This window comes from Salvia hispanica, chromosome 2, assembly GCF_029641045.1.
Source record: "Salvia hispanica isolate PSC_SH4W2 chromosome 2, Shi_PSC_v1, whole genome shotgun sequence".
Lineage (NCBI taxonomy): Eukaryota > Viridiplantae > Streptophyta > Magnoliopsida > Lamiales > Lamiaceae > Salvia > Salvia hispanica.
Window position 1 is genome coordinate 64,168,389 of NC_142693.1, and position 26,630 is coordinate 64,195,018.

At 37.3% G+C, this 26,630-nt stretch overlaps 3 protein-coding genes and 1 pseudogene across 5 annotated transcripts; all 4 read left to right on the forward strand.

Moving 5' to 3' along the window:
• The first annotated feature begins 5,336 nt into the window (after positions 1 to 5,336).
• LOC148932921 (uncharacterized) lies at positions 5,337 to 5,774 on the forward strand. Its single transcript, XM_089065286.1, has one exon. The coding sequence runs from the start codon at positions 5,337 to 5,339 to the stop codon at positions 5,772 to 5,774; it is 438 nt and encodes a 145-aa protein (XP_088921412.1).
• Positions 5,775 to 9,938: 4,164 nt separating this feature from the next.
• LOC125200390 (uncharacterized) lies at positions 9,939 to 11,790 on the forward strand. Its single transcript, XM_048098039.1, has 4 exons — positions 9,939 to 10,221; positions 10,336 to 10,439; positions 10,506 to 11,523; positions 11,600 to 11,790. The coding sequence occupies exons 1-4, from the start codon at positions 9,939 to 9,941 to the stop codon at positions 11,788 to 11,790; spliced, it is 1,596 nt and encodes a 531-aa protein (XP_047953996.1).
• A 5,804-nt stretch (positions 11,791 to 17,594) lies between these two features.
• On the forward strand, positions 17,595 to 20,771 carry LOC125216539 (putative serine/threonine-protein kinase PBL25). 3 transcript variants are annotated; one of them, XM_048118281.2, is made up of 7 exons: positions 17,643 to 18,771; positions 19,017 to 19,453; positions 19,525 to 19,651; positions 19,752 to 19,947; positions 20,021 to 20,132; positions 20,209 to 20,283; positions 20,366 to 20,771. In XM_048118281.2, the coding sequence occupies exons 1-7, from the start codon at positions 17,769 to 17,771 to the stop codon at positions 20,447 to 20,449; spliced, it is 2,034 nt and encodes a 677-aa protein (XP_047974238.1). In that variant the 5' UTR covers positions 17,643 to 17,768; the 3' UTR covers positions 20,450 to 20,771. The 3 variants fall into 3 exon arrangements, 2 of the variants coding, with proteins under 2 accessions (XP_088920140.1, XP_047974238.1); XM_089064014.1 differs by lacking the exon at positions 19,752 to 19,947 and having other exon boundaries at positions 17,619 to 18,771; positions 19,525 to 19,628; XR_016135174.1 differs by lacking the exons at positions 20,209 to 20,283; positions 20,366 to 20,771 and having other exon boundaries at positions 17,595 to 18,771; positions 19,525 to 19,628.
• A 3,718-nt stretch (positions 20,772 to 24,489) lies between these two features.
• On the forward strand, positions 24,490 to 25,934 carry LOC148932922 (uncharacterized; annotated as a pseudogene).
• Positions 25,935 to 26,630: the final 696 nt, after the last annotated feature.

The window sequence follows — 26,630 nt, forward strand, 5'->3', positions numbered from 1 at the left end:
TAACTATAAATGTTTGTGAATTAGTGTTTATTTTAATAATAGCAGATCGCCTCCTTGATGTTAAAAGAATTAATATTTGAGATCTTAGTAGAGACGTGCAATAGACGTTGTGGGGTTACCATGAGTAAACTAAAATACAATAATAAATTATAGTACTCCCTCTATCCCACTAGAAATGAAACGTTTTCCTTTTTGGGTTGTCCCATTAAAAATGAAACGTTTCTTAAAATAGAAATAACTTTATCTCTACTTTTCTCTCTCTCTTACTTTACTCTCTCTTCTTTAACTTACAAAACAACACTACATAAAATCATGTGCCAAAAAACAAATGTTTCATATTTATTGGGACGGAGGGAGTATAAAATTTCTAATAATGAGAATAACATATTAATAAACTAATCAAAATCAATGATAAATATGCGTAATCTATTTGGGCGGCTAAGGATGTGTACATATATTTTTCTTACGCCTGAAGTTTGATGAGAGACAAATCTGTCAGAGAGCATTTAATGAGCATTTAATGAGTCTGCCAATAATCGATGTCCCCTAATCCTTCTAAGCTTTCTCTAACCTCTCCAACCATAGGATAAAAGTTTTTCACCTGACAGAAGGATAATTGTCTAAGGGAATAACATGAACTTTGTCAGTAACATTTAATGCTCCACCCCTTTTATAGCACCACTTGCAAGATTAGGAGGTATATAAAATACCAACTTTTATGACTCAACACTCATCACTTTCAACAAAATCTCACCAACACATATACACCTACAAGCAAGAAGAAGAAAAGTGATAGAATATACACTGTCTTTTGAAAAAGGTAACAGCAGAAGCCCTTTTGTGTTTCCCTTAATTATTTCATCACACATAAGCATATAGTGATAGAATTTAACAAAAAGAAAATACAGTCTCCATAGTTCAGAAGCATAAAGTGATGAGATCTTAAACTTTAGAGCCTTTACAAAAAAATCTAAAACTAGGTACTCCCTCCGTCCACGAATAAGAGTCCCGTTTTTTCATTTTGGTCCGTCCACGAATAAGAGTCCCGGTTCATAATTACTATAAATGGTAAAGAGACCCCACATTCCACTAACTCATTCTACTCACATATCATTTAAAACTAATATATACAAGTGGGACTCCTATTCCACTAACTTTCTTCCACCCACTTTTTTTAACATTTCTTAAAACCCGCGCCATTTAGAAATGAGACTCTTAATCGTGGACGAAGGGAGTATATGTCTACGGGATGCCAATCTGCCGGAAATGGCTTCTCGGCAAACCGAAGACAACAAGAGCAGCCACAAATCCTCATAATTGGAGACGTACGAGTCCTCAATCTACATAAAATAATAAGATGAATATTACAATAATTAAATCTAAGGGTATAAATCTTATAGAAAATCAAAGTGAGAGCATAAACTAATGAGTATCGTAGCCTTACTTAATGGAAGTCGGTAAACTGGTGTGGTGGTGGTTGCCAGTTGACCGGAGACAGCTGGACCGCTGAGGGAGAGAAGGACGGCGAAGCCGCCGCCTATGCATGCACAGTGGCGGCGGCGGCAGACCAGAGAGAGGAAGAGGAGGAGGAGGCTAGGAGCTGCTCTTGGTGGGTAGATAGGGTTGTGATGAGGAAGATGAGGATTGGATATATACACATGTGGATCTACTAATTGATTTTGGGCTACTAATTTATTTTCCACTTGGGCCGATTTAGTAAGAGATTTAAGTGAGAGCCCAACCTATTAATTAATGGTTGTAGTAAATTAAGTAGAGGCCCATTACCAATTGTTTTAGTAATCTAAGCTAGGATTAAATGAGGAATGCTAGTCGTTTACGAACATAAGAATTTTCTATGGAAAAAAATAAAATAAAAATTGATTAATACTAAGAAAAACATTAGCCTATGTTTTAATTAAGATTCCATAGATTTTATTTTATGAATAATTACAGTTCAATCTTCTAGTCTAGTTGAGTTTTAAATAAATTAAATCTTCAGATTAAATTTTAAGAATATAATGTTGTAATCCAAAACCATTAAATAAAATAATATGATTTTATATGCATTATTTAACTACTATAACCTTGAAGCTAAGTATAGTCCGATCTTTTCTTTTCTCAAAAAAGGAAGGACTTAACACCGTGAAGCGAGGATTTAATAGCTAGAAACCTCGGAAGTCATACAAGGTGAACTTTCTTATCCTACATACTAATGTGGATAAAAATAAAATTATTTTCAAATGATAGTTGCGAAAACTCGAACTCATGTTCGTTGTTCATTTTCAAATGATGTTGTCTTGCCATAAATGTTTTATGTGTGATGCCTATCTGTTTGGCTAAGGCCAAGGAAGTGAGTTGTGAATCGAATTCGTGTCCTGGTGAGGGTGGTGTCCCTACCCGGACTAGTGTACATAAAAGACCTATGGCCAAAGGGCAGGTCTGGTGACCGTGGAAGGTGGCCACCTCCCCGGCTGGAGAAAGATGTAGGTGGTCGTGGAGAGCACCATCTCCACGGCACTTGGTGTTCAGATATGGCAAAAGTACAAAAAGAACTTAGACTGATCAGTCGAACTTTAGCTCACAAAGAACTTAGTAAGCTCGGGCCTTTTAAGAGAAAACTCTCGAGTGTTACTGTGATGGCATGACAACATTTTCAATTTTATGTATGTATATTTCGGCAATGTGTTCACTGAGTATTTTATACTCAGCCCTGTATATATTTCTAAATGTGCAGGTTGAGCAGTGACAGTGGAGAATGCTGAGCAGAGTTATGATTTTCCTTTTATTTTAAGTAAAGGCTCTCGGCGGTGCATGTCCCCATACATGTGACCGTGTTCATTCCGCTGCGTATTAAGATTCTAGTTAATCTCGATTGTTCTTATGTACTCTGACAATTATTTGTTGAAGAGTAAGATTTCCATTCAAGTTCTGGTGATTAAAAGTTTATTTGAAATTGTCTCCCCTTTATTTCTGAATGAGTATTGAGTCACTATTTATCCCCTTTCTATTCCCTTCTTATTTCCCATCCCTAGTCATGGTTTCCCGGCTTTGCTATCCTTAGCAAAGTGCGGTCGTGACATTTTTTTTCTCCTTCAATTTTTTTAAAATAAGTCTGCATAACATTATGATGTTAGAAATTTGGGCTTCCACATGACTAATTTAATGTGTATGACTATCTTTCAGTTGACCAATTAAAGTGATCCAATAAAGATTAAGGTTTGGGCTAAAGTGTATTTATTTGTTATGGAAATAAGTGTAGATACCATAAAGTGATTTTCTATTTGATGAGGGACCGAATAGAAAATAAAGGGGTTTATATTTAATATAAATATAAGCTAGGGTTATGGTCGATATCTCTGTATTCTCTCGGCAGACTATTGCAAAGAATGTCTCTGATCGTCTGGAAGATCCATAGCCGCTGCAAAGCAATTCCGCCGTTCAATTTGTCATAGATCAAGGTACGCTTCCGCTCTACAGTTTATCTCCTTTTCCGTCGTTCTCGGTTAATCATCATAGAGAGCTTTATGTAATTGTTCATTCAATTCTTACAACAAGTGGTATTAGAGCCACTCTATTGATGATTCTCTGAGAATTGGGAAAAGGAAATTAGGTTTATTTTTTCTGCTCGTAATCTGGAATTCAAGAATTTAAGTTCTTGATTTTATAACTTGTGAAGAATTTCCAATTCCTAAAATAAAGTGTGAATTTATTATTATGCGTGAATATTTCATGAATATTTGGTACATGATTTTGTGTTTATTTGTGTCAATATGTATCTTTCATGAATTTTGATTTCGGTGATTTCAGAGCTTTGGTCTTGATAAGGAAATTCTTTATGAATATATGGTATTATATTGTTTACCGAAATAATTGTTTGGGTGAATTGAGAATAAGCCTTCACGCATGTCGAGACGTTAATTTCTTTTGTTGATGGATTGCGTTTTTTATTTCGGTTTATGTCTACGGTCATTTTCTTTATGAATTGGGAATGATTCAAGCATGATTGTTTTATGGAACTGGTAATTACGATGTGAATTGTGATTATGCACAATTTTGAATATTGCTTGATGGATTGAAAATTCCTTTCCTGCTTATCTGGTGTTCTATCTTATGTTATCTTATGGTTTTACATGGCGTATCAAAAGCAAGAACTACAAAATTCATGATTATATGTTTTCATTAATTCAGTTTCGGTAAAGAATTTTGCAAAGAATTAACCGTAAAGAATTTTGCAAAATGTATATTCTTGTTTGGCGATTAAGGTTTTCACGTTTGCATGTTTGGAGAATCCATAAAGTTTAGGATTTGTATTTTATGGATTTGTTTGGTTGTTTAGATGTTGCTTTTGGTTGTTTATGTGTGATGGTTTCGTTCTGGGAACATCAAAATTCAGATATTTTGTTGATTTTAGTGAAAATCGGATTTGGAAAAATTATATGGAATCCCATTAGGAGTCAGCAATTTACGATTTGCTGGTGAGTTATAGGGCTGGCCGTCAGGTTTTAGCGACTTGCTGAGTTCGCAAGGTATGCGAACCCAGTGACTCATTGGCTAGCCACTATATTCCAGACAGTTGACAACGACTTGCTTGCAAGCGTTTGTATTCGGTTTTTAAAAATTTCAAATTCAATAATCTTGGTGCATCTCATGTTCCTTTATAGATGTGTGTATTTTAATGCGGATATTAGTCGGCCCACAGGAAGATTAATATTTGGCATGAGATACACATATACCTTTAGTGATAAATACGTGACAATTATTCACTTTTCGTGTAAGTAATGTATGATGCCCATAGGTGGACATTGCTTAACATGATCTTATTGTCAGTGTTTGATCATTATAAAGAGAATATCACTTACAAATTCACATTACTGTCAAATGACTTATTGTGAATGCTGTGCTCGGTACCTCGATATGGTTTACTAATATTCAAATAGATTAGTCAAAATAAGACGTTGCAACAGTAACCTCTCTTGTCTAGACTTCTTTACTGCGAATGTTAGGACGGTAAGTGTGTGTGTATTTTAATGCGGATATTAGTCGGCCCACAGGAAGATTAATATTTGGCACGAGATACACACATACCTGTGGTGATAAATACGTGATGATTATCCAGTTTTTCTGTGAGTAAATGTGATGCCCACAGGTGGACATTACTTGACATGATCTTATTGTCAGTGTTTGATTACTACAAAAGGTTACCACTTGCAAGTTCATATTACTGTCCACAGACTTGATTTGAATGTTGTGCTGGTACCTCGATATGCTACCATTTTATTTGAATTTTATGATGTGAGCATGACAATTAATTTGGTTTTGTTCTCTATTCAATTGTGATGTCTGCTTCTGCAGTTTCTTCCAACATGAACAATATGTTAGTGTTGAATGGGTCAAATTTTAAGGATTGCAAAGATTATATTTGGATTGCTCTGGGTTGCATGGATCTAGATTACGCGCTAAGGATTGAGCAACCTACTTCTCCTACGGACTATAGTGCTTCTTATCAAAGGAGAAACTATGAGAAGTGGGAATACTCTAATCGTGTAAGTCTACTGATCATAAGGTGTAGCATCCCAGAAGCCTTTCGAGGCACTGCATCAAAGTATATCACTATGGCCAGTGAATACCTTGCCAAAATTAAGGAACGTTTTGCGAAAAACGATAAGGTTGAGACAAGCATGCTTGATCTCAATAAAGTATATATGGGCAAGGGCAACATAAGGGAGCACATTATGAAAATATCTCACGTTGCTTCACTTAAGCTTGAATTCTAAAGACTTGTTTGCGCATTTGGTGTTGCACATCTGGTCAGTATCTCAAGAAATAAAGTAAAGGGCATTAAGAAAAAATGTATTGAGAATGCTGCTATGGATAAGGGTTTATCACAAAAGAAACAACTATCATGTTGTTTCTTTTGTGGTAAACATGGATATAAAAAGAAGAATTGTAAATATCACGCATGACGTGCAAAGGAAGTTACAATTCTTGTTTTGGTCAGTTCTAAAGTTAATTTGGATTTAGTCCCTAATGATATTTAGTGGGTAGATTCTGGTGCTACTACTCATATAAGGTTATCAGTGCAAGGCTGTTTGAGCTACCGAAAGTCAATTGATGGTGAAAGATACATCTAGTTGGAACATGACAAATCGGTGGAAGTAGAGACTATTGAGAATTATAGATTGTTATTAAAGACTGGAATTATTTTGTCTTTGAAGGATACTTTATTGTAATGTCTTTTAGACAAAATTTGGTTCTATTTCTGCTTGGACAAATTTGGTTTCTCTTGTTCATTCAGAAATAGTAAAGTTCTTCCTTCAAATAATTCTAGTATTGTGGGCACTGTTTCCTTAAGTGCATATAACAATCTTTATATGCTCAATTATGTTACTTCATATTCAGAAGCTTACATGTTGAATCAAAAGGGACTAAGCAAATTAAATAATTAGAATTTGGTTAATTTATTACACAAGTGTTTTGGTTATATCTCAAAATAAAGGATTGTGAGACTTGTGTCATATGTTGTATTGAATACACTTATCTTTTCAGAACGTGATTTGTGTGTTTAATGTATCGAAGGAAAGCATACCAAACTTAAGAAATTAGGTGCCAATAGAGCTATACATTTTAGAATTGATATATACGGACATTTGTGGTTCATTCACTTCGGTTTCTTGGAATGATCAATAATATTTTATATCATTCACAAATGAATATTCTTGTTTTGGGCACCTACATTTAATCTATTAAAAGTCTGAGGCTTTAGACAAGTTCAAAATATTCAGGGCTGATGTTGAGCTCCAACTCAACAAAGGCATTAAGAAAGTCAAATCTGACCGTGGTGGCGAAACTACGACAGAAATGACTGCTCAGGTGAACAATGTCAAAGACATTTTGCCTTCTATTTGGAAGAGTGTGGGATCGTCCTTTTGTACACCATGTCGGGATCGCCTAGCATGAGTGATGTAGCTAAAAGACGAAATAAAACTCTTAAAGATATGTGAAGGAATATGATTTATCATTCTTCCTTGTCGCATTCGCTTTAGGGAGAGGCATTAAAGACTGTAGCATACATTCTCACTTTGGTCTTCCAGAAAAATTTAGGGGTTTTTAAATTTGAGTATAGTACTATTTTGGTCCTTTACATATGGCCGATTTTTTATTTTGGTCCAGAACATTTACTTTTCAAAAAGTAAGTCCGAAACAAATGAAAAATGATATCGTTTGCATCCTTTTTTGACGGCACCGTCAATTCTCGACGGTCAACCGTCAATTAGCGAAAATTTGACCCGATTAGACTTAATCTCAGATTGTTAGTTGGTTAATATTATGTTAACTATTTTGCTAATAATTCAAATTTTTTAATATTTTTAAATATGAATAATCAAACAACATTTTTCACTAAGTATGGAGTTGGAAAATCAAACGACACTCTCTCTCTTTTCTTTCATCTCTCTCGTCACTCTCTAAGATCTTAGAACCCTAGTTTTGAATTCCGACGAAGAAGCCCGATTCCGACCGATTCCAATCGATTATTGTTGGTTGCCATGAGTTGGAAGTCGCCGTACCCAAACCACCGTTACACCGAAGGTCTCACCGACGTGAAAAAATCATATGCGAGGAAGAGGAAGAAGACTGAAACGAGCGATTCGCGTCCGCCTGACACCGAACAAGGACCGTCGGCTGCATCGGGATTTGTGGGTTCTAACCCTAGCTCCGACGCGGATGTCCATTCTTCTCCGAAAATGAACCCTACTTCTTCAGTCGGTGACCGTCGAGCTTCTCCAGAAAGCGACCCCGATTTTGAAAGGACGAAGAAGGCTCGGTACCCCCGTCATTTTCACCAGAAGCCGCCGCTCCATCTACTTCGCCGTTCTGAACGGAGAAGACCTTTGCCTCAAATTCCAGAACGTTCTCCTTCGCCTCAAATTCCAGTTGCTCCTCCTCCGCCTGAAAATCCAGTTCCTGAATTTCATTCAGAAGGTAATGTTGTTTGAAATTTGTTTAAAATTTGATTGAAAATCGATTGATTGCATGTTTGCTTACTAGGGTTTGCATTTATTGGTTGTGGTGTATTTAATATGGTGTTGTCTTTATTATGTGGTCCCATTTAGTATGATTTGAGTATATGCCAATGATTTTGAGAATTTTTAGGGTTTGGTGTTATGCGGAAAAGGGTTTATTTGTCTGCATACAATTTTGACTTGTGAAAGGGTGTTATGTGGACTGGGTGTTGGGGACCATTTTTCTTGTCTGTAAATGTGTAGGACTAAGCTGATATGTAGAGCATATATATGGGACCAATATGTTATCTTATATTGTTTAGCTATGATGACTGATATGATTATACATGTACTCATGTAGATGGGACCTTCGTTACAAGATTGCACTACAATGGTGTCCTTGAGGAAGGGTTTGGGAAGAACTATGTGTGCTGAACTTCAATATGTTCACAACTGTGATCCAGACAAATGGTCGAAGCTTGAGGTTGATGATGTGTTGGAGAAACTGGGGATTGATGTGACTGGGTTAGAGTACTTCTATCGGATTCCTGGGATGAACTTCGAAGATGGAATGGTGCGGCTTTTTGACAACAAGTCTGCAATAGACATGGCAGAGTTAGGGGTCAGGGCTGGGGTGATTGATGTATATGTCATTCACCCCGGGGGTGTCGGTGAGGTGTTAACGGGCTCACACCCTGTTAGTCAATTAACACAGGAGAAAATTCAAAGTCCAGTTAGAGTTAGAGAGCGTATAGATGGTTTAACAGCAAGTGAAGACGATCAGAGCGAAGAGGAAGGTAATGCTAAGGGGTATGGTATTGGTGCTGATGGGGGGTCTGGTGATGGTGATGATGGGGGGTCTGGTGATGGTGATGATGAGGGTGATGATGAGGGAATTGATGATGGTGAGGATGAGAGAGCTGGTGAGGGTGAGGGTGATGATGGGGGGTCTGGTGATGGTGATGATGAGGGGTCTGGTGATGGTGATGATGAGGGTGATGATGAGGGAATTGATGATGGTGAGGATGAGAGAGCTGGTGAGGGTGAGGGTGAGGGAGCTGGTGGAGATGATTGGTTAGTACAGAGTTCAGACAGTGAGTATGAGGTGGAGAGTGAGAAAGAATCTGAGAAAGAGAGTCTCGTGGCTGTGAAAGGCAAGGGGAATGGATCTGGAAAAGGGAAAGAAAAGGCTGGAAAGGGGAAGGGAAAGACTGAGGCTGTGAGAAAGGGAAAAGGGAAAGTTAATAATGTTGTGAAGGAAAAAAGAAAGGGAAAGGGGACCTGCAATGAGAAAGGAAAGAAAAAAGGAAAGGTTGATTCTGATGATGACAATGCGGGGTAACCTACATTTGTGGACAGCGACTATGATCTAAGTGATAAGGAAGAGGACAACATAATGACTTCTCAAGTTGAGGGATGGAAGAATGTTGTGAATTCCATGAGAGTTCTTGGTGATTTATATGATGGTGGGGAAAGTGACATTCTTCGGAGTGATTCACCTAGCTCGGACACTAGTGAGGCTGACTTGGCGGGCGAGGGTGACTGTGATGTCGTTCAAAATATGAGCCGAAGATATAAGCCTACCAAGGACCGAAATGATCCAAGGTTGGAAGTGGGGTTGCGGTTCAATACCAAGGCTGATTTTACAGACCTTATACGTCATCAAGGTGTCCAGTTGGGTAAGAAGTTGAGGCTCAAGAAGAATGACAACATTCGTTGTATTGCATACTGCAAGGGGTTGCTGCGAAGTAAGAAGGTTAAAGTAGGTTGTCCATGGACGGTTTCCTTGTATTATAGGAGTGAACTTGGCTGTTGGCAGATTGGAGCTCTGCGTGACATACACAAGTGTGGGGGTGCTTCTTACAACCACGGTTGTGCTAATGCCAAGTATTTGGCACGACTATTCAAGGAAGATATGAGGTTATTTCCTGGGATGGGATGACAGTTGGGCAATTTGTGGAGAAGGTGCATGTGGAGTTGAAGATAACAATTTCGGTGGGAAAGGCGAAGCGTGCAATGGCACGTGCGAGGAAACTGATCGAGGGTGATACAATCAAGCAGTACAAGAGGCTGCATGATTATAGGGAAGAGATTTTGAGGACAAATCCAGGGAGTACCGTTGTCCTAGCAACTAGGCGCCTATCGGATGGAACTGACAAGTTCAATGGAATCTACATAGCTTATGAAGCTTGTAAGACTTCCTTCAAGCAGCATTGCAGGCGTATGATAGGATCGGATGGTTGCCATCTAAAAGGACAAGGGAAGGGCATACTCCTCACTGCCATTGGATTAGACCCGAATGATTAGATCTTTCTCGTCGCCTACAGTGTTGTAGCCATTGAGAATACGGATACTTGGAGTTGGTTTTTAAGTTTGTTGGTTAAGGATCTGGACATCAAGGATTCGAGCAAGTGGACATTCATCTCCGATAGACAAAAGGTACACAATTACATTGTAAATTAGTCAGTTAACTATTAGCTAATCTTCTTTCTTCGTCATGGGCAGGGCCTTATCAATGTTGTCCGAAGTTGCTGCCATAATGCCGAACACCGCTTCTGTGTGTGGCATATGCACAACAACTTCAAGAAGGTGTTCCCATCTCCAACGCTAAAAGACAAGATTTGGGAAGCAGCCCGTTCAACAAATGCATACGCCTTCGAGAAGGTGATGGAGGAGGTGAAACAACTGAACACCGCTGCACACACGTGGCTTACCGTGCACACTGCCAAGGAGAGCTGGAGTCGAGCTTTCTTTGGTTTTGAGGCCCATTGTGACATTCTAGTCAACAACATTTCAGAATGTTATAACAAAGTCCTATTGTTTGCGCGGGACAAGCCCTTGTATGGCATGCTGGAATGTATCCGAATGTATTTGATGGACAGGTTCACCACCCGACGGAAGATGGCTGCAAAGTTGGAGGATTGTATCGGACCCAAGATAAGGAAGAAGCTTGAGAAGCTAAAGGAAAAGGTTGGAGATTGTATGGTGAGAGAGGCTGGTGAATGGGTGTATCAGGTGAACACCAAATTCAATGAGCAGTTCGTGGTGGATATACGGGATCGGAGTTGTAGCTGTAGGCGTTGGATGTTGACCGGGTTACCGTGCCCACATGCGATTGCTGCTATTCAGATGACTGGGGAGGATGTGGACTCCTTTGTAGCTCAATGCTACTCAACGGAGACGTTGCAATTGGTATACGCGCCCATCATCTACCCGGTACACGGACCAGATATGTGGCCAAGGACTCCTCATCCCGATATCGTTCCACCAGACCTTACTCGATTGCCCGGACGTCCGAAGGGAGCAAGGCAAAAAACGGCTGAAGAACTGGCTGCAAGAAGCAAGGTCAAAGCAAAGGCAGCAAGGATAACCCATCAAGTTGTCACGGTCCGAGATGGAGAGGATGGACGCCAGAAAATGTCGAGGAAGGGGCTTATGCCGGAGTACAAGTGTCGGCTTTGTGGTGAAAAAGGACACAACAAAAGGAGATGTCCCCAAAGCATTCAGTTGGGAAAATCGAAAGGTATAACTTTTTTTTGGAACTATTTTCATTCAAATAATCAATAATCAATGACACTTCTTTTCTAAACTATTTGTAGGGTCAACGGTTAGGAGGGAGCGTAATCGTGATAAAGAACAGCAGGCTTGTACATTGTGCCACCAACCCGGCCACAATAGGGCAAGTTGTTCAAGTGCGGTTGCGGATATGTTTGCAGAACCCGGCTCCTCATATACTACTGCCTCTGTTCCCGCGAAGAAGAAACCACCCAACAAGAAGAAGGGTGTTTGATGTTGGCATTTGACTTTAAAAATCGTGTCATGTTGTGTAACAAATACAATGAATATTTGGTGTTGATGGTTTTGTGGGGTTTGATGGTTTTTGGGGTTTTGATGGTGTTAAGGTTTGATAGTGTTGATGTTGGCATTATGACAATATTTTTTTGTGGATGTAACATGTAATTGTGGCTGTTTTTGAGCATGTATCAGGTGTAAATGGCTTATGACATAATCAGGTTCAGGTGTATTTTGTTATCCATTTATTGGTTCAATTTGATGTCGATTTATTGACATAGTCGACGAAGAAACAATCACATAGAGGCTTTGGTGTGCTTAAATGTTCAGGACCAAATGGAAGTAAAAAATTTATATGAAGGACTACTTTGACTTATACTTTACGACTCTCCAATTAGGGCTTTCTGGCGATTTAGAACATCACTGCAGAATTCAAATTCGAGCAACACAACAACAAATTCAAACCTACTTCGACATTCAAAAAGGATTCACAAATACTACATCAAATTACTTGAATATACATATAAGTGTTGCAACAACAACAAAACAAAGAACAACAAAGCTCAAAATATTGATTAATTTCTGGATTTTTTTCGTAATTACGGTCAAATTCAAACCCAGTTCCTCAAAATCGGCACCACCGACCGAGGATGACGAAGAAGAGGCCTGATTTGGCCCGATTTGGCTCGTAATTTCGACATTACGATTCGGCTCACACCACTTGAAGAAACCGCATTCCTTCGTCTCACATGTGAAGTAAAGCTTCCCCCTCGACGGTTTGCCTTGTCCGATGACAATACGGAGCGCCGCCATCTTCTTACAATAGCAGAAAGGGTAGCTAAATCGGAAGTCTCCGAAGTCAAGGACGCGGTCGCGGTCGACGGAGACGACGTTCTGGCTACACGACGAACGACCCATGTTCGAAGGTGTTTAGTTGTTGCAGAGATGGAGAAAAAGAATTAGGGTTCTTGGGGAGGAAGAAGAAGAATGAGCGAGAGAAAAAGGGGGGAGAAATTTGAATGAAATGAATGTTTTAATTATAGCTGCAGAGATTTGTTTATTATAGTATTTTCATTGTTTTAATTTAGGGTTTAAAAATGTAAAAGCGGAAAATAGAAAAAAAAATAGTATTAAATTAGCTACAGTAATTAAAATAAGCTAATCGGGTCAAATTTTCGCTAATTGACGGTTGACCGTCGAGAATTGACGGTGCCGTCAAAAAAGGATGCAAACGATATCATTTTTCATTTGTTTCGGACTTACTTTTTGAAAAGTGAATGTTATGGACCAAAATCAAAAATCGGCCATATGTAAAGGACCAAAAGGGGATTATACTCTTTAAATTTTATGATCCCACAAAAGGAACTATTTTTTTTTTTTTTTTGTTTGGACGAGAAATATAGTATTCCTTGAGGATGTTGAGTTTGGGGGGAAGAATGTGTTAAGGAACATTACTTTTGAGGAGGAGTCTGTATAGACACCTACTACTGCTTCTGACATTGATCATGTACCAATTACTATCATTGAAAAAGAAGCATATTAAGAACCTCAAGATGATATTGTTGTAAACATTCAATCTCATGCGGATGATATCATTTAAAGTCAATCTCAACAACCTCAATTAAGACTCTCATCAATGGTACCACAAATTTTATGAAGTAGTTCTTTCATTTGGATTTAGAAAGAATGCTATTGATGGTTGTGTGTATCACAAGTTCAGTGGGAGCAAATGCATCTTCTTTTGTATTTGGAATCGAAAGAAATAATTTTCGATAATGATATGTTGCACTAACACCAAGAATTTTCCCTCGAATAAATTTGAGATGAAAGATCTTGGGGAAGCCTCTTTTGTATTTGGAATCGAAAGAAATAATTTTCGATTGTCACGGAAGGGATATAGTGAAAAGGTGCCTAAAGTATTTGAGATGCATAATTGCAAGTAAAGAAATACCCCTATGACTAAAGGAGACAAACCTAGTCTCATTCAGTGCCCTAAGATAAATCTTGAGATTTAGAAAATGCAGAAGGTTCCATATACTTCGGTGATTGGGAGCCTAATGTGTGCTCAAGTGTGTATTAGACTCAATTTATTTTTAATTGTTTATAGGTTGGGCAGATATCTCAATAACCCGATATGGATCATTAGGAAGCAGTAAAACGGGTTATGAGATATTTATAGAGAACTAAGCATTACATGCTCGCATACAGAAAATCGGATCATTTGGAGAGATCTTTAGGCATTTTGATTCTGATTTTGTTAGACGCCAATACAGTAAAGGATCCATTTTAGGTTACGTGTGTATATTGGCTGTAGAGCCATTTCGTGGAGAAGTGCTGAGCAAACACTTGTAGCTACTTCTGCCATGACAACGGAATTCGTAACTTGTTTTGGGGCATCTAGTTAATGAATATAACTGTGAAATTTTGTCACTAGGCTGCATATTGTAAGGTATTGAAAGACCACTTAAGTTATGTTGTGACAATAACTCTGCAGTATTATATTCTAAAACAACAGGAGCTTCCTGGTTGTTAAATAAAGAGTTCGGAATGGACAAATGCATATAGAGCGTAAGGGAACGGATTTGTTGATGACAAATCCGCTCATAAAGGGGCTATCACCCAAGGTCTTTCATGGGTATGTAGTCCAAATGGGTGTTATGTTGTTTAAGGGTACTTCCGTTCAGTGGGAGTAGTTAGGGTTGTTGCTCTATATTGTGTTTTGAACATGAAGTTATAAACTCATGTTATTCTCTGCAGAAATAAAGTATTATGTTTTGTCCATTATTTTTTATTTGATCTCACTTTGGGAGGACCAGTTGGAAATAAGCATGTATGATCACCTTACATGAAATTTCCATGCTATTTGATCTGTTGTTGATTATATTTGCATATGTGATTAATGATGGGTTTAATCATGAAAAAATATGGTGACTGCCCCTTTAGTCCTATGTCGATATGGTTGATAATAAGATTGTTCGTAAATACACTATGTGATAGCACTTTTGAGCGCTCATTCGGTTTGTACACATTTATTTGGTGTCATGTGTTGCCCAAGTGGGAGATTGTTAGAAATTTGGGCTTCCACATGACTAATTTAATGTGTATGGCTATCTTTCAGTTGACCAATTAAAGTGATCCAATAAAGATTAAGGTTTGGGCTAAAGTGTATTTATTTGTTATGGAAATAAGTGTAGATACCATAAAGTGATTTTCTATTTGATGAGGGACCGAATAGAAAATAAAGGGGTTTATATTTAATATAAATATAAGCTAGGGTTATGGTCCCCAGACGTCAGAAGAACATTCGATATCTCTGTATTCTCTCGGCAGACTATTGCAAAGAATGTCTCTGATCGTCTGGAAGATCCATAACCACTGCAAAGCAATTTCGCCGTTCAATTTGTCATAGATCAAGGTACGCTTCCGCTCTACAGTTTATCTCCTTTTCCGTCGTTCTCAGTTAATCATCATAGAGAGCTTTATGTAATTGTTCAATCAATTCTTACAACATATGATCGAAAGAGTCATTCAATAAAAATGGAAATGGGCATTATTGACCCAAATATATTGTATGTCGATCGTTTCCAATATCGTAACCAAAATAATCATAATAGTAGTTTGATTATATATTAACAAATCGTGGCCCAAGTCAAGATTTCGATAACACTCTTTTCGCCGTCTTGTGATATTTCCTCTTTTCTAGATTTAAGATTTGATAGAATATTGGCCATGCAATATTAAAACCTTGAGTAAAGGAATTGACTGGAGAAGATTCACAGTTGGATAACTGATGGAGTGACGAGAGTGGCAAATCGTCATCGATTACGAACGAAGATCTACATAAAACTCAGAAATTTCTGAAAAAATATTATTTGAATAACATACGTAAATCTGAATTGGCACAAATAATATTCCAAGATTAGAATAGCATACGTAAATCTGAATTTGATATTATTTTAATAACATACATAAATCTTATTTTGATATTAAATAAGATTAGAATAAATATTATTTTAACAACATACGTAAATCTGAAGTAAAAAATAATCTCATCCGGTCTGAAAATGCAAAAAAAAAATCAAATCAAATTTGATATTTCAAATTTGAATAAGGGACTGCCGCAATTCTAATTCCTTAAATATTTATTTATTTTAACAAATAGCTAGGGAGGGGTGTGATCCATTGCTAACTTTTCTTAAATTGCTAACTTGCTAACTAATCGATATAGTGAAAAATGTCAATACGATGATACTGAAATGTCAACATAAACTTAAGTTGATATTTTAATAATTGTGTTGACATTAATATTTAAATGTCAACACAGTTTATTAAAATGTCTACATATATATGTGTTGACATTTTAATGTGATCGTGTTGATATTTTTAATTCACTACGTTGATAAGTTAGCAAGTTAGCAATTTAAAAAAAGTTAGCATTATAACGCACCCCTAGCTAGGAATGTAATAAATAAATTAATAGTAGAGCATAAAAGCTCTCTATGTATTTATAATACTATAGGGTCTTATTAGGTTGGGATTTTTTAGCTTAATTGAGAATTGAGATGCATTTTCAGCCACTCTTCCACAATATTTTCGAAATTTCAACTGCAATTAGATTATGTCAACTCGGGGGTATTATCGTCAATAGGTTGCACATCAAATGTCAACAACTTATAGTTGACATTATATGTGTATAGTTAACATGAATTTTATATGTAGTTGATATTATATGTGTTTAGTTGACATGAATTATATATGTAGTTTACATAGATTGTACACATAGTTGACATTATACGTATGTACTTGACATGAATTGTATATGTAGTTGACATTATATGTGTATAGTTGACAAAACAAAACTAAAAAAAAAAGTATTTATTGAATAAAATGTACCATGAAATTACCATTCTGTCATTTCATAATTAATTAAGCTAAAAATATTTTCCATGTGGAAAATTCTGAATCACTCATTTAATAAAAATGAGTGGTTGATGATGCATCTCAATTCTCAATTAGGCTAAAAAATTTCAATTGATCACAACCCTATATATGCATAATTTCAGGCAAAAGATAATATAAACAAAATTTTCCTTTTAAAACAAGATATGAAAATATACACATTTAGTAATGGGTCATATTTATATTCTACAATATCACATCATCACAACTCATATCTATAAGGAAACGAGCAAAATGGACATATGGATCACATCACCTATTTATATATCACAACTATCGCACCAAATATCTAAAAAGAAACAAGCAATTTCTATACAATATCTCTACAGATTAAACGATGCATGTGCACCGCTCTCTTTTTGCATAGGCACAAAACAATCATTTTCATTTAAAAATATCAGTTCAAATACTGGCGATTCGCCACCACTTCCCATTTTCATTGATGGCGGCTTCTCTTAAGACTAAAATTAAGCGTATCTTACATCCAGTTTGTGTCTATATACTCACTATGTCCCCAAAAATTTATCATCTATTTCCATTTCCATTTCAACCGTCTTACAATGTTTGTTACCTTTCATTTTTTCATTTTTGATAGTGGTACCAACATTCAACTAACTCATTATCACACATTTTACTACAAAACTAATACTCCCTCCGTTCCATTAAACGTGAAATATTTGTTTTTCGGTACAAGATTTTATGTAGTATTGTTTTTGTGAGTTACTAAAGATAGAATAACGTTTGTTGATGGGACAGCCTTAAAAGGAAAAACGTTTCATTTATAGAGAGATAAAGAGAGTATATAAAAGTATGATACGTATCTTACTAACTTTTTTAATCCAATTTCTGTTACAATTCTTGAAATTTGTGCCGAATGAAATGATGACAAATTTTAGGAGGGTGAGGTGTAATTCAAGAGGGTCATATTGCGGGACATTTATTGTAGATTTAAACTATCCTTTGGTGCATTTGTGGTATCGTTGCAACTTGAAACCAACTTTATCCTTAACTTAAAAGATGACATCCTCAACGGCTGAGAAACTCTGTCGTCGATTCTCACTTGCCGAAATCAACTTAGCTACCGGAGATTTCAGTTTTGAGCAAGTGATCGGAAAGGGTGGTTTTGGTGAAGTTTACAGGGGCTTCATTGATAAAGGGTCATCTGTTGTGGCCATAAAGCGGTGTGTAGGATCAAATTCGAGTCAAGGGCAGACAGAGTTTGCGGCGGAGATTGAAACATTAAGTAAATTCCGACACCGTAATCTAGTATCTCTTATTGGATACTGCGATGAGGATGGAGAGATGATTCTTGTTTATGACTACATGTTGAATGGAACGCTAGCAGATCACCTCCACAAGAATAGCAAGGGCGGCTCAACTCTCTCATGGAATGAACTACTTAAGATATGTATTGGAGCTGGGCGAGGTTTGGACTATCTTCACTCTGGTTGCTCCATCATACACCGCGATGTCAAGCCTACTAACATCCTTTTAGATGAATATTTCATTGCAAAGGTTTCAGATTTCGGATTAGCCAAACATTTAGAGAATGATATCTTACAGAGCCATGTTTTCACAAATGTTAAGGGCTCATTTGGGTATTTTGATCCAAGTTATTTTATCTCCGGCAGACTTACAAGAGCAAGTGACACATATTCTTTCGGAGTAGTGTTATTGGAGGTGTTGACTGGGAGACCAGCGGTTGACAAGAGGCTTGCGGAAAATGAGCTCTGTATGAGCATGTGGGCTCAAGAAAAGATTCGGAATGGGAAAGCTGACCAGATTGTAGCTTCAAATTTGAAGGGAGATATCACACAAGATTGCCTCAAGACATTTGTTGAGGTTGTGAAAAGATGTTTGCATCCTGAACCCAAGAAACGACTCACGATGACTAGAGTTGTGGCACAGCTTGAGTTAGCCCTTGAACATCAGGAGATGAAAGGGACGACGACACAAAAATTACAATTCTGGCCTAATTGGAACAGAGTTCCAAAAACTACAGTTTTGCCATCTGGCAAAGGTGAGTTCTTTATATTTACAAATATTTATAATGTCAACACAAAAGGATGTGAATGAAGTTGAAGTTGAAGTTGATGTCCCTGCCTTTGCATTACCTGAAATGAAGGATATTAGTAATGATGTTAGTGTTGAAGTATCTGGTAAAAGTGAATTCTTTCTTTTGTATATATAACTTACATATATTGAATGTTTAACTTAACTTGTGATGGTTGATCATGCAATTCTTTCCGTTGGCTATGGACACAGGATCAACAGTTGACGTTGATAAGCAGTCAAAGGCTGTCCCTGGCTTAACTGTGCATCATACTATCAATATGCTGCCAATTTATGTCCCTTCCATTCCACTAGCTGAAATAAGTTACATTAATGAAGAATTTCAAGCACCTGAAATAAAGCACACGATTGATGATGTTGTTCCCGGGAATTTGAGTGTTAGTGCAGACAGAGGAGTAAATGACAAAAGTGGAAACGAAGAAAATTTTCAAAGGCTCGAGTACATACAAGAGCGTGAATTTTTCGCACAGTATTCAAAGGCTCGGCACATGCATGATGGTTTTATTCCCATGAGTATGAGTTCTAGTTCAGTGAGAGAGGTAGATGTATTCCATATAGTACTCAAAAGTGGACAAGAAGCAATAGTTAAATGGCTCGACAACATGCCAGAGCATGACTTTGTAGCACAGGTTTAGCAATAGTTATTTAACATCTTTTCTGAATGGCTCGATTGATGTATGTTTAACACATGGTTATGCAGGTCTCAACAGTATCTAGCTTGAAACATGAAAACGTGGTTCAACCAATTGGTTATTGTTTGAATGGTGGCCGGCAGTTTCTGGTGTATGGGTTTTCCACACAAAGGTCCCTACATGATATTCTTCGCGGTTGGTTAATTTTTTTTTTTAAATATTATTCAAAACAACAAGTTTGAAGACGAATCCTATCCTGCATGCATGTTTACTCTTTATGTTCTCGGAGAAGCAGATATGAATGTCTTATCTTGGTCCCAAAGAACCAAGATTGCTGTTGGGATTGCAAGGGGATTATGCTACATTCACGAAAATCATTTGATTCATCATGACTTAAGATCCAGCAATGTTTTTCTTTTTGATGATGAAACTGCAAAGATAACTTGGGCTGAGTGTCAACCTAATGTCAAGAGTTGTTATGATGCTCCAGAGTAGGTTTATTTCTGTAGTTTTACTTAATGATGAGTTTGAATTTGTAGTAATTGCTGCTGTTTTGAATTGTAGAGGGAATGGTGAGTTCACTCAAAAGAGTAATGTTTTCAGCTTTGGTGTGATTCTCCTTGAGCTCTTGACAGTTGATCCCAAATGGCATCCAATGAACCGCCTTTTGACATGGGTATGCAGCAACTTGTTTATCTTTGTTTATATGTTTGATAACTTTGAAAGTAATATGATACCATGCATTACCACAGCTTGATTCAGGCAAGGTACACGAGATTGTGGATGCTAGATTAAAAGAAGACTGCCCCCCCGAGGAAGTTGAAAAGGTAGATTGATAACTAGTTTGGCTAATAGATAAGTCTTGCATTTCATTTCATGATTATGATGATGATGATTTATTTGCAACAGATGGTTCAATTAGCTCGAATGTGCCTTCTATTTAGACAAGATACTCGTCCGGACATGCCCTACATTGTACGCGAGCTTTCATGACGTGTTTTCTGAAAACCAAATCACAATAGTCTCAGAGAGGCATGCATGAAAGCAAGGGAGCTGAAGAAAGATGGCAGCCAAAATGAAAGAAATAACTTCATACATGCCTGGGTAAATTTGCATATTTCATTTCATTGGATTTTATTTGAATTCTTTTCAAATTTGTTTGTTGTTTGTCGTTTCTTGCGTAGGCTGAAATGTTAGTATTTTAATGTTTGTTATATAGGCTGAAATCTTGTTTGTGAGTGCTTGATTCTTGCACTTTTATGTGCCATCGTATGATGAGATATTCTTGTGTATGCTAAGTAGTACTGTACTAGTATTTTGGTGTTGGTTATGCTGTCGACTTCAATAATCGTGCAGGTATGGACAAATTAATGATATTTCTTTTACATTTCTCGTATTGTAATTAAATATGTAGGGAGGTTCATTTTTAGATGTATCATTTTGTTTCTACCATTATTTTTATTAAAGTGGTCATAAATTTTTTTAATTCATTAAATTTTGTTATAAACTTTGGCCGAACATAAAAGCTGGTCGCAAATATTATAAATTTAAATTTTATGATGAATTTCCCACAAAATCAGCTAGTACTATATTTTCCAATACATGGTGAATTAATAAAAGGGGTCAGTTCATGATATTTCAGAAATGCCAAATTAGGCCAAAGGTTGTGATATTATGGATCACTAATTTTATTCCTTTTCATTTCTCACACAAAATGATATATTTAAACTATATTCATTTCATAATTTTCTTGTTATGTCACATGTGTGCAATCAAAATTTCAATTCATTTAATTAATATTACTTGTCAGATACATATTTAATTTAATATATGTATAGCAAATAATTCAAATAATTAAGCATGTTAGTCCATAATATCACAAACTTGGACTAATTTTGATTCCGATTTCACCTCCATTTAATAACAAAGCATTCCAACACAAATTGATAGAATTTCAACAAAGTTCAAATATTCAATTGGGCGTGCATCGTGGTATCGTTAATCGATACACTACACTACACGTGATTACCATTTTCACTTTTACATACATACATTTACCTAAAATCCAAAATCCTACTGCCGTGATTTGGGCTTGAACCCACAAACGCTGTATAATTGTTAGGATTCCAACAATGTTTAAATATTGAATTGATTGATTGAGCGGAGTATACGGGCGTGCATCGTGGTATCTTTAATCGATACACCACACGTGATTAGCACATCCAATTTTACATGCGATTACCAAAATCCCACCACCACTTTACGCCGTTGCAAACTCCTTTCATTCAGCTTCGCAACCACAGCCTATACTTGATACTTCAATCAAGCTATGTCATGGCGGCTTACGGTGCTGCGATTTCTCTCAAGAATACCATTCGGACTATTCTACATTCCTCTCGCATCTCACTAGCTCCTCCCTCTCCACAAATCATACAACCCGCCTACGAGGCCATGTGTTGCGTTCAGAAAGTTGTACTAAAATTGGACGACACGAGCTGCAGTAAGATCAGGATGAAGGTTAATGATTTGGACGAACGAGTCAAAGAGGTCGTGTGGGAATTAGAAGATTTACTAGAATCTCATGTGTATGAACAGATTCTTCCACAAGATCACTTGTCTTTCTCGGTAGATCTGCAGAGTCTCCGACAGAGTATTGATTGCTTCATCCAGAGGGTCGCGGTGATGGAGGCGGAATTCGATATTGAACTACTCAATATGCCTGAAGAAGAAGGCCAACCTCTTTCCTCAAGAATTAATTTTGGTGGAATCGACTCAAACATGGTTGGATTATCCAAAGAATTTGAAGAGTTAAGGGATTGTCTTCTTCAAGAAAATAAAGAGAACCACATTGGAATGTTTGGGATAGCAGGAGTTTGGAAAGACGACATTTGCTAAAAAAATATTTGATGATCCATCACTTTAGAGTCATTTCGAGCTTCGAGTATGGGTTAAAGTGGGCATAAAATGTGAATCAATTGAAATATTGCGATGCATTCTAGCTCAAGTGGATCGCGAATAAAGCCTTACCCTAGGAGATGAAGAAAATGATAAGAAATTAGTTAGACTCTTGGAAGAGAGGTTGAAGGATAACAAATGTTTCATTGTGTTGGATGATGTATGGAAATGGGACGCACGAGTTATGGATAACTTGCCACAAGATAATGTCTGAATCTTGCTAACGAGCACGAAAAATTTAGAAGAATGCCAAATTGCGTGTAGACTACTGATAAGTCGTATTCTAAGCCTTGGTTACTGGTCAGTATGTCGTGAAATGCATGTATTATCTGCAAAATAGTTGCTCAAGTGTGCAGGATTAAGGGATCCAAGTCAGTAAGAGACAATTCAGGTGACGCAAATGAAAAGGGCGCCAGAAGGGTGCAATACTGACCGGGATGCATGCCAGAGAAAAGGCTCGAGATGGAGAAGAAGGATAGCTGGGATGATCATTAACAAGGGCAGAAAAGTCAAAACGTGAAGGAAATCTACCCTAAAAGCAAGGGCAAGCCTCCCTATAAAAGAAGCCACTTGGAGAGAGAGAATAGAGTTGGTTCCTTAGAGTTCGGTTAGGAGTTCTAAGTTCTCGGTTCTCAAAACACACTTAGTAGAATTCTCTCTAGAAGATCAGTCTTTCAGCATTGTCCAATCTCTCGTTCCTCGCCACAGCTATGGTCACTTGACGTCCAAGAGTCTGCCGGAGAAGTCATCGATCCACTGTTCCAGCCAGTTTCCGTAGTAGTATAGCAGTATCATCGCCCGGAGTGGCAAAACAATCGTTATTTTGCTTTCTAGCTTAATTTTTACCTGTTTTCGTCGTTGGATTTGTCGCAAACATTTATCTTTGTTGCCTTTTGAAATACTCGGTGAAGATCCAACTTTTAAGTTATGAAGTTTCTATTTCGTATGTCGTTTTGGTTCGAGTTTGCTTCATTCTGCCTAGGAAAGTTAGATCTAGTCGTTGCTTTTAATTTCGAAGTGTTTTCTTATCTGGAGTTGTTAATCTGAGGTGGTAGTTATGTTTCAGTCTAATTTTCGTGCATGAGTCTTTCGTTCTGCATTATAATCACCACCTTGCATGTTTGTCAGTAGAGGTAAACTGCAGTTTCGCCGTTCGTTTTAAGTTTGAGCATTTTAATCTATGGATCTTGAGTTTGAAGTTATGAATCTGAGTTTAGTTATGGTGTTTGTGTTCATATGATTTCTGTTAATACTTGGTGAAGAAGAAAACGTCAAAATCAACTTTAGTTTGGACCACTTTACTTTTAAGTTACTTTTACTTTTGTTCCCTACTTTTCAGTTGTACCTTTCAGACTTGTCAGAAAACCAACCAGCCACCACCAGATATACCTTGTTGTCTAAATTTCCCCTTTAGTAACTGTCTACTTTTCGTATACCTCTGAGACACTTTGTCCCCTATTTTCACGAACCCAACCACATGCCTTTTATTTTCACGCCAACTAGTCAGTAGAGTACCACCTTTATTTCTCGCCTAGGTAAAATCTCAACCCAAGCGTGGTAGCTAACCAAAAACACCCAGGAATGTCACTGCAGTATTCGAACGTGTCCATCCTTGTGGAATTCGACTCTTACCTCCATTATACTAATCAGTAGAAGTGGGTTGAGGAATAATTGTTTGATACCAGGTTCCGGTTATCGTGCCAACGACTCGGCTGGGTCGGGAATCTCACCCTGATCAGTTAGATACACTCTTGCAGTTACATACATTGACCGAGAGAAAACCTGCACTTTCAACTACGCATGTTGAATGATGAAGAAAGTAAGAAATTACTTGTCTAGAAGTTGTTCGGTGAAGAGGGTCTCCCTCCTCACCTTGATGAACGAGGAGAGAAGATTGCCAAAAAATGTGAAGGTCTTCAACTTATGATAGTCACGAGCTCCTATCTAAAGAGGAAACAATCATAGAAAATTGGACTGAGGTGGCTGAAAAACAACATAATTAAGTATTTGTGGATGTATATGATCAAATAACAGAGGTACTTTTCCCAAGCTATGACTACTTACCTCAAAATTTGAAGATGTTATTTCTGTATATGGGAGCTTACCCTTCGTACATAGATATTCAACTACACATCATTTTAAACCAGTTGAAAACTGAGGGGTTTCTTGAGCCTTTTGGTAAACAAATTCTGGATGATATAAAAACTGTTGATGATGTTTTGATCAAAGGCATGGCAACCCTTGCTGACTTGTACCACCTTGTTCTATTTGATATCAGAGTAAATTCTTGGTTTTCAAAGGAAATGTTTCGTGGGCATTCTTGCTGGCAGCTCTTTTGTAAGAAAGAAGCAACTAGGATTATGTTTTTGCATGTTGAACAAAGGTACGATGATGTTGTGAAAGATCAACGTCGGTTATGTGCCCATTCCATCTCTCTATTTTCCATCAAAGATTTGTGTGAAAAAATAAAAAATGATTGTGCATCCACTGTACGTTCTCTCCTTTGTCTTGGTCCTTACCACGAATATGCGATGCCCATACATGCAATGGATTTCAAGTTGCTCATGGTTCTAGAAGCTGGAAGGGTCCGATTTTATCATTTTCCCCTTGAAATTTTCAAACTAAATTGTCTAAACTACCCTCGCTTAACCTGCAACAAAGAAATCCAAGTTTCTATATCCAACCTTTTTAACCTTCAATTCTTGATTACCAATCAACATATAAACATTAAGAAATGTGGAGCTTTGTCATGTATGCCGGTGGAAGTATGGGACATGCAAGAACTACATAATATTGAGGTATGGGGGAAAGACCTACCGATCCCTGATTCTTCTGCTGCTGCATTGGATAGACTTTACACTCTTTATGGTGAGTGAAAAGAGTTGCACAAGTGAAATTCTCAAGAGAATCCCTAATTTAAATAATTTATCCATTGTGGTAGATTTGAAGCATTGTGGTAGATTTGAAGCCTTATGACGAAGATGATGATAGAAGCCTAATGAGTACTTGGGTTATATATCAGGGTTATATATCAGAGGAACAGAAATTGAATATGCTTGTATTTTCTGTGAAGTATTATGATATTAAGTGTGAGTTTATGGTTCCTCTTTCAATGTTCCCATCAAGTTTGACAATCTTGAGTTTGAGTGGCTTAGGGTGTCCATGGAAGCACATGAATGACATTGGTTCGATGCTACCAAATCTTACTGATATCCGTTTAGAAGACTATGCCTTCCGAAGCCCCGAGTGGAATATAGAATCAGGGAGTTTTTTGAAACTTGAGACAATTGTAATTGAGGACACCGATTTGATCCGATTGATAGCTCAGCATGGAAGTCTCCCAAGGCTTCATCTCCTAAGCATGCGTCATTGCTACAAATTACAACAACTCGATTGGACGCGTGATAACTCAATGGTCACCACTGCAATTGAGTTAATTGAGTGCAACCCCTTAGCCGTCGCTTCTGCCAAGCAATTAAAGCCTGAAGCTTTCTTTAAAATTTGTTCTCACTCTTCCTTTTGATACAAGAAGTCCTAGCTCAACTCTCAACTTGGTTAAGAGGTTAGTCTTCGTACTCCCTTTAATTTGCTCAAAACCACATCAATTCACTTATTTCTTAACTAAAATGCTTGTGCTCGTAAGTGTTTTGGTTATATTTTAGTGCAGATGCGTGTTTTAGGTTGTTGGCTGCTTTTTCTTTTTACTAGTCATTTTATGAATGTGAGTTTGATCTCTAGAAATTGGGGAGGTTTAAATCACGTAGCATGTTTTTCATATATAAATATATATCGCCCACATGTTATTAATTAACTCTGATTTATCAGGAAATGAGAGGGAAAAAGGGGTCAGATAGCAAGTTATGCTTCATAAATATAAGCATACATCGTGATTTGTTGGAATTTTGAGGTTAATGAAACGCAAATATTCAAATTTTTTGTGACCGACACTACTGTGAGTTAATTTATGTGACAAATACTAAAGACAAATAATGTGTGTGAAAAATACTAAAGACAACAGCGACATGTTTGATTATGTAATTTTAATATGTTGGTTTGCATGTTGTATAAAGCTCACTAGTGTACTCCCTGCGTGCACAATTAAGTGTCTCACGTTTCCTTTTTCATCCATCCACAATTAAGTGTCTCATTTGTTTTTTACTACTTTTGATAATAAACTTCACTTTACACTAACTCGTCTCACTCACATTTTATCAGAAAA

Coding starts and splice junctions, on each gene's coding strand:
- LOC148932921 (XM_089065286.1), top strand. CDS start 5,337: ATGTCTGCTTCTGCAGTTTCTTCCAACATGAACAATATGTTAGTGTTG.
- LOC125200390 (XM_048098039.1), top strand. CDS start 9,939: ATGACAGTTGGGCAATTTGTGGAGAAGGTGCATGTGGAGTTGAAGATA. Junction 10,222..10,335: donor CTTCAAGCAGCATTGCAGGC/GTATGATAGGAT, acceptor ACAGTGTTGTAG/CCATTGAGAATACGGATACT. Junction 11,524..11,599: donor TCAGTTGGGAAAATCGAAAG/GTATAACTTTTT, acceptor AACTATTTGTAG/GGTCAACGGTTAGGAGGGAG.
- LOC125216539 (XM_048118281.2), top strand. CDS start 17,769: ATGACATCCTCAACGGCTGAGAAACTCTGTCGTCGATTCTCACTTGCC. Junction 19,454..19,524: donor AGCATGACTTTGTAGCACAG/GTTTAGCAATAG, acceptor ATGGTTATGCAG/GTCTCAACAGTATCTAGCTT. Junction 20,284..20,365: donor CCCCCGAGGAAGTTGAAAAG/GTAGATTGATAA, acceptor TATTTGCAACAG/ATGGTTCAATTAGCTCGAAT.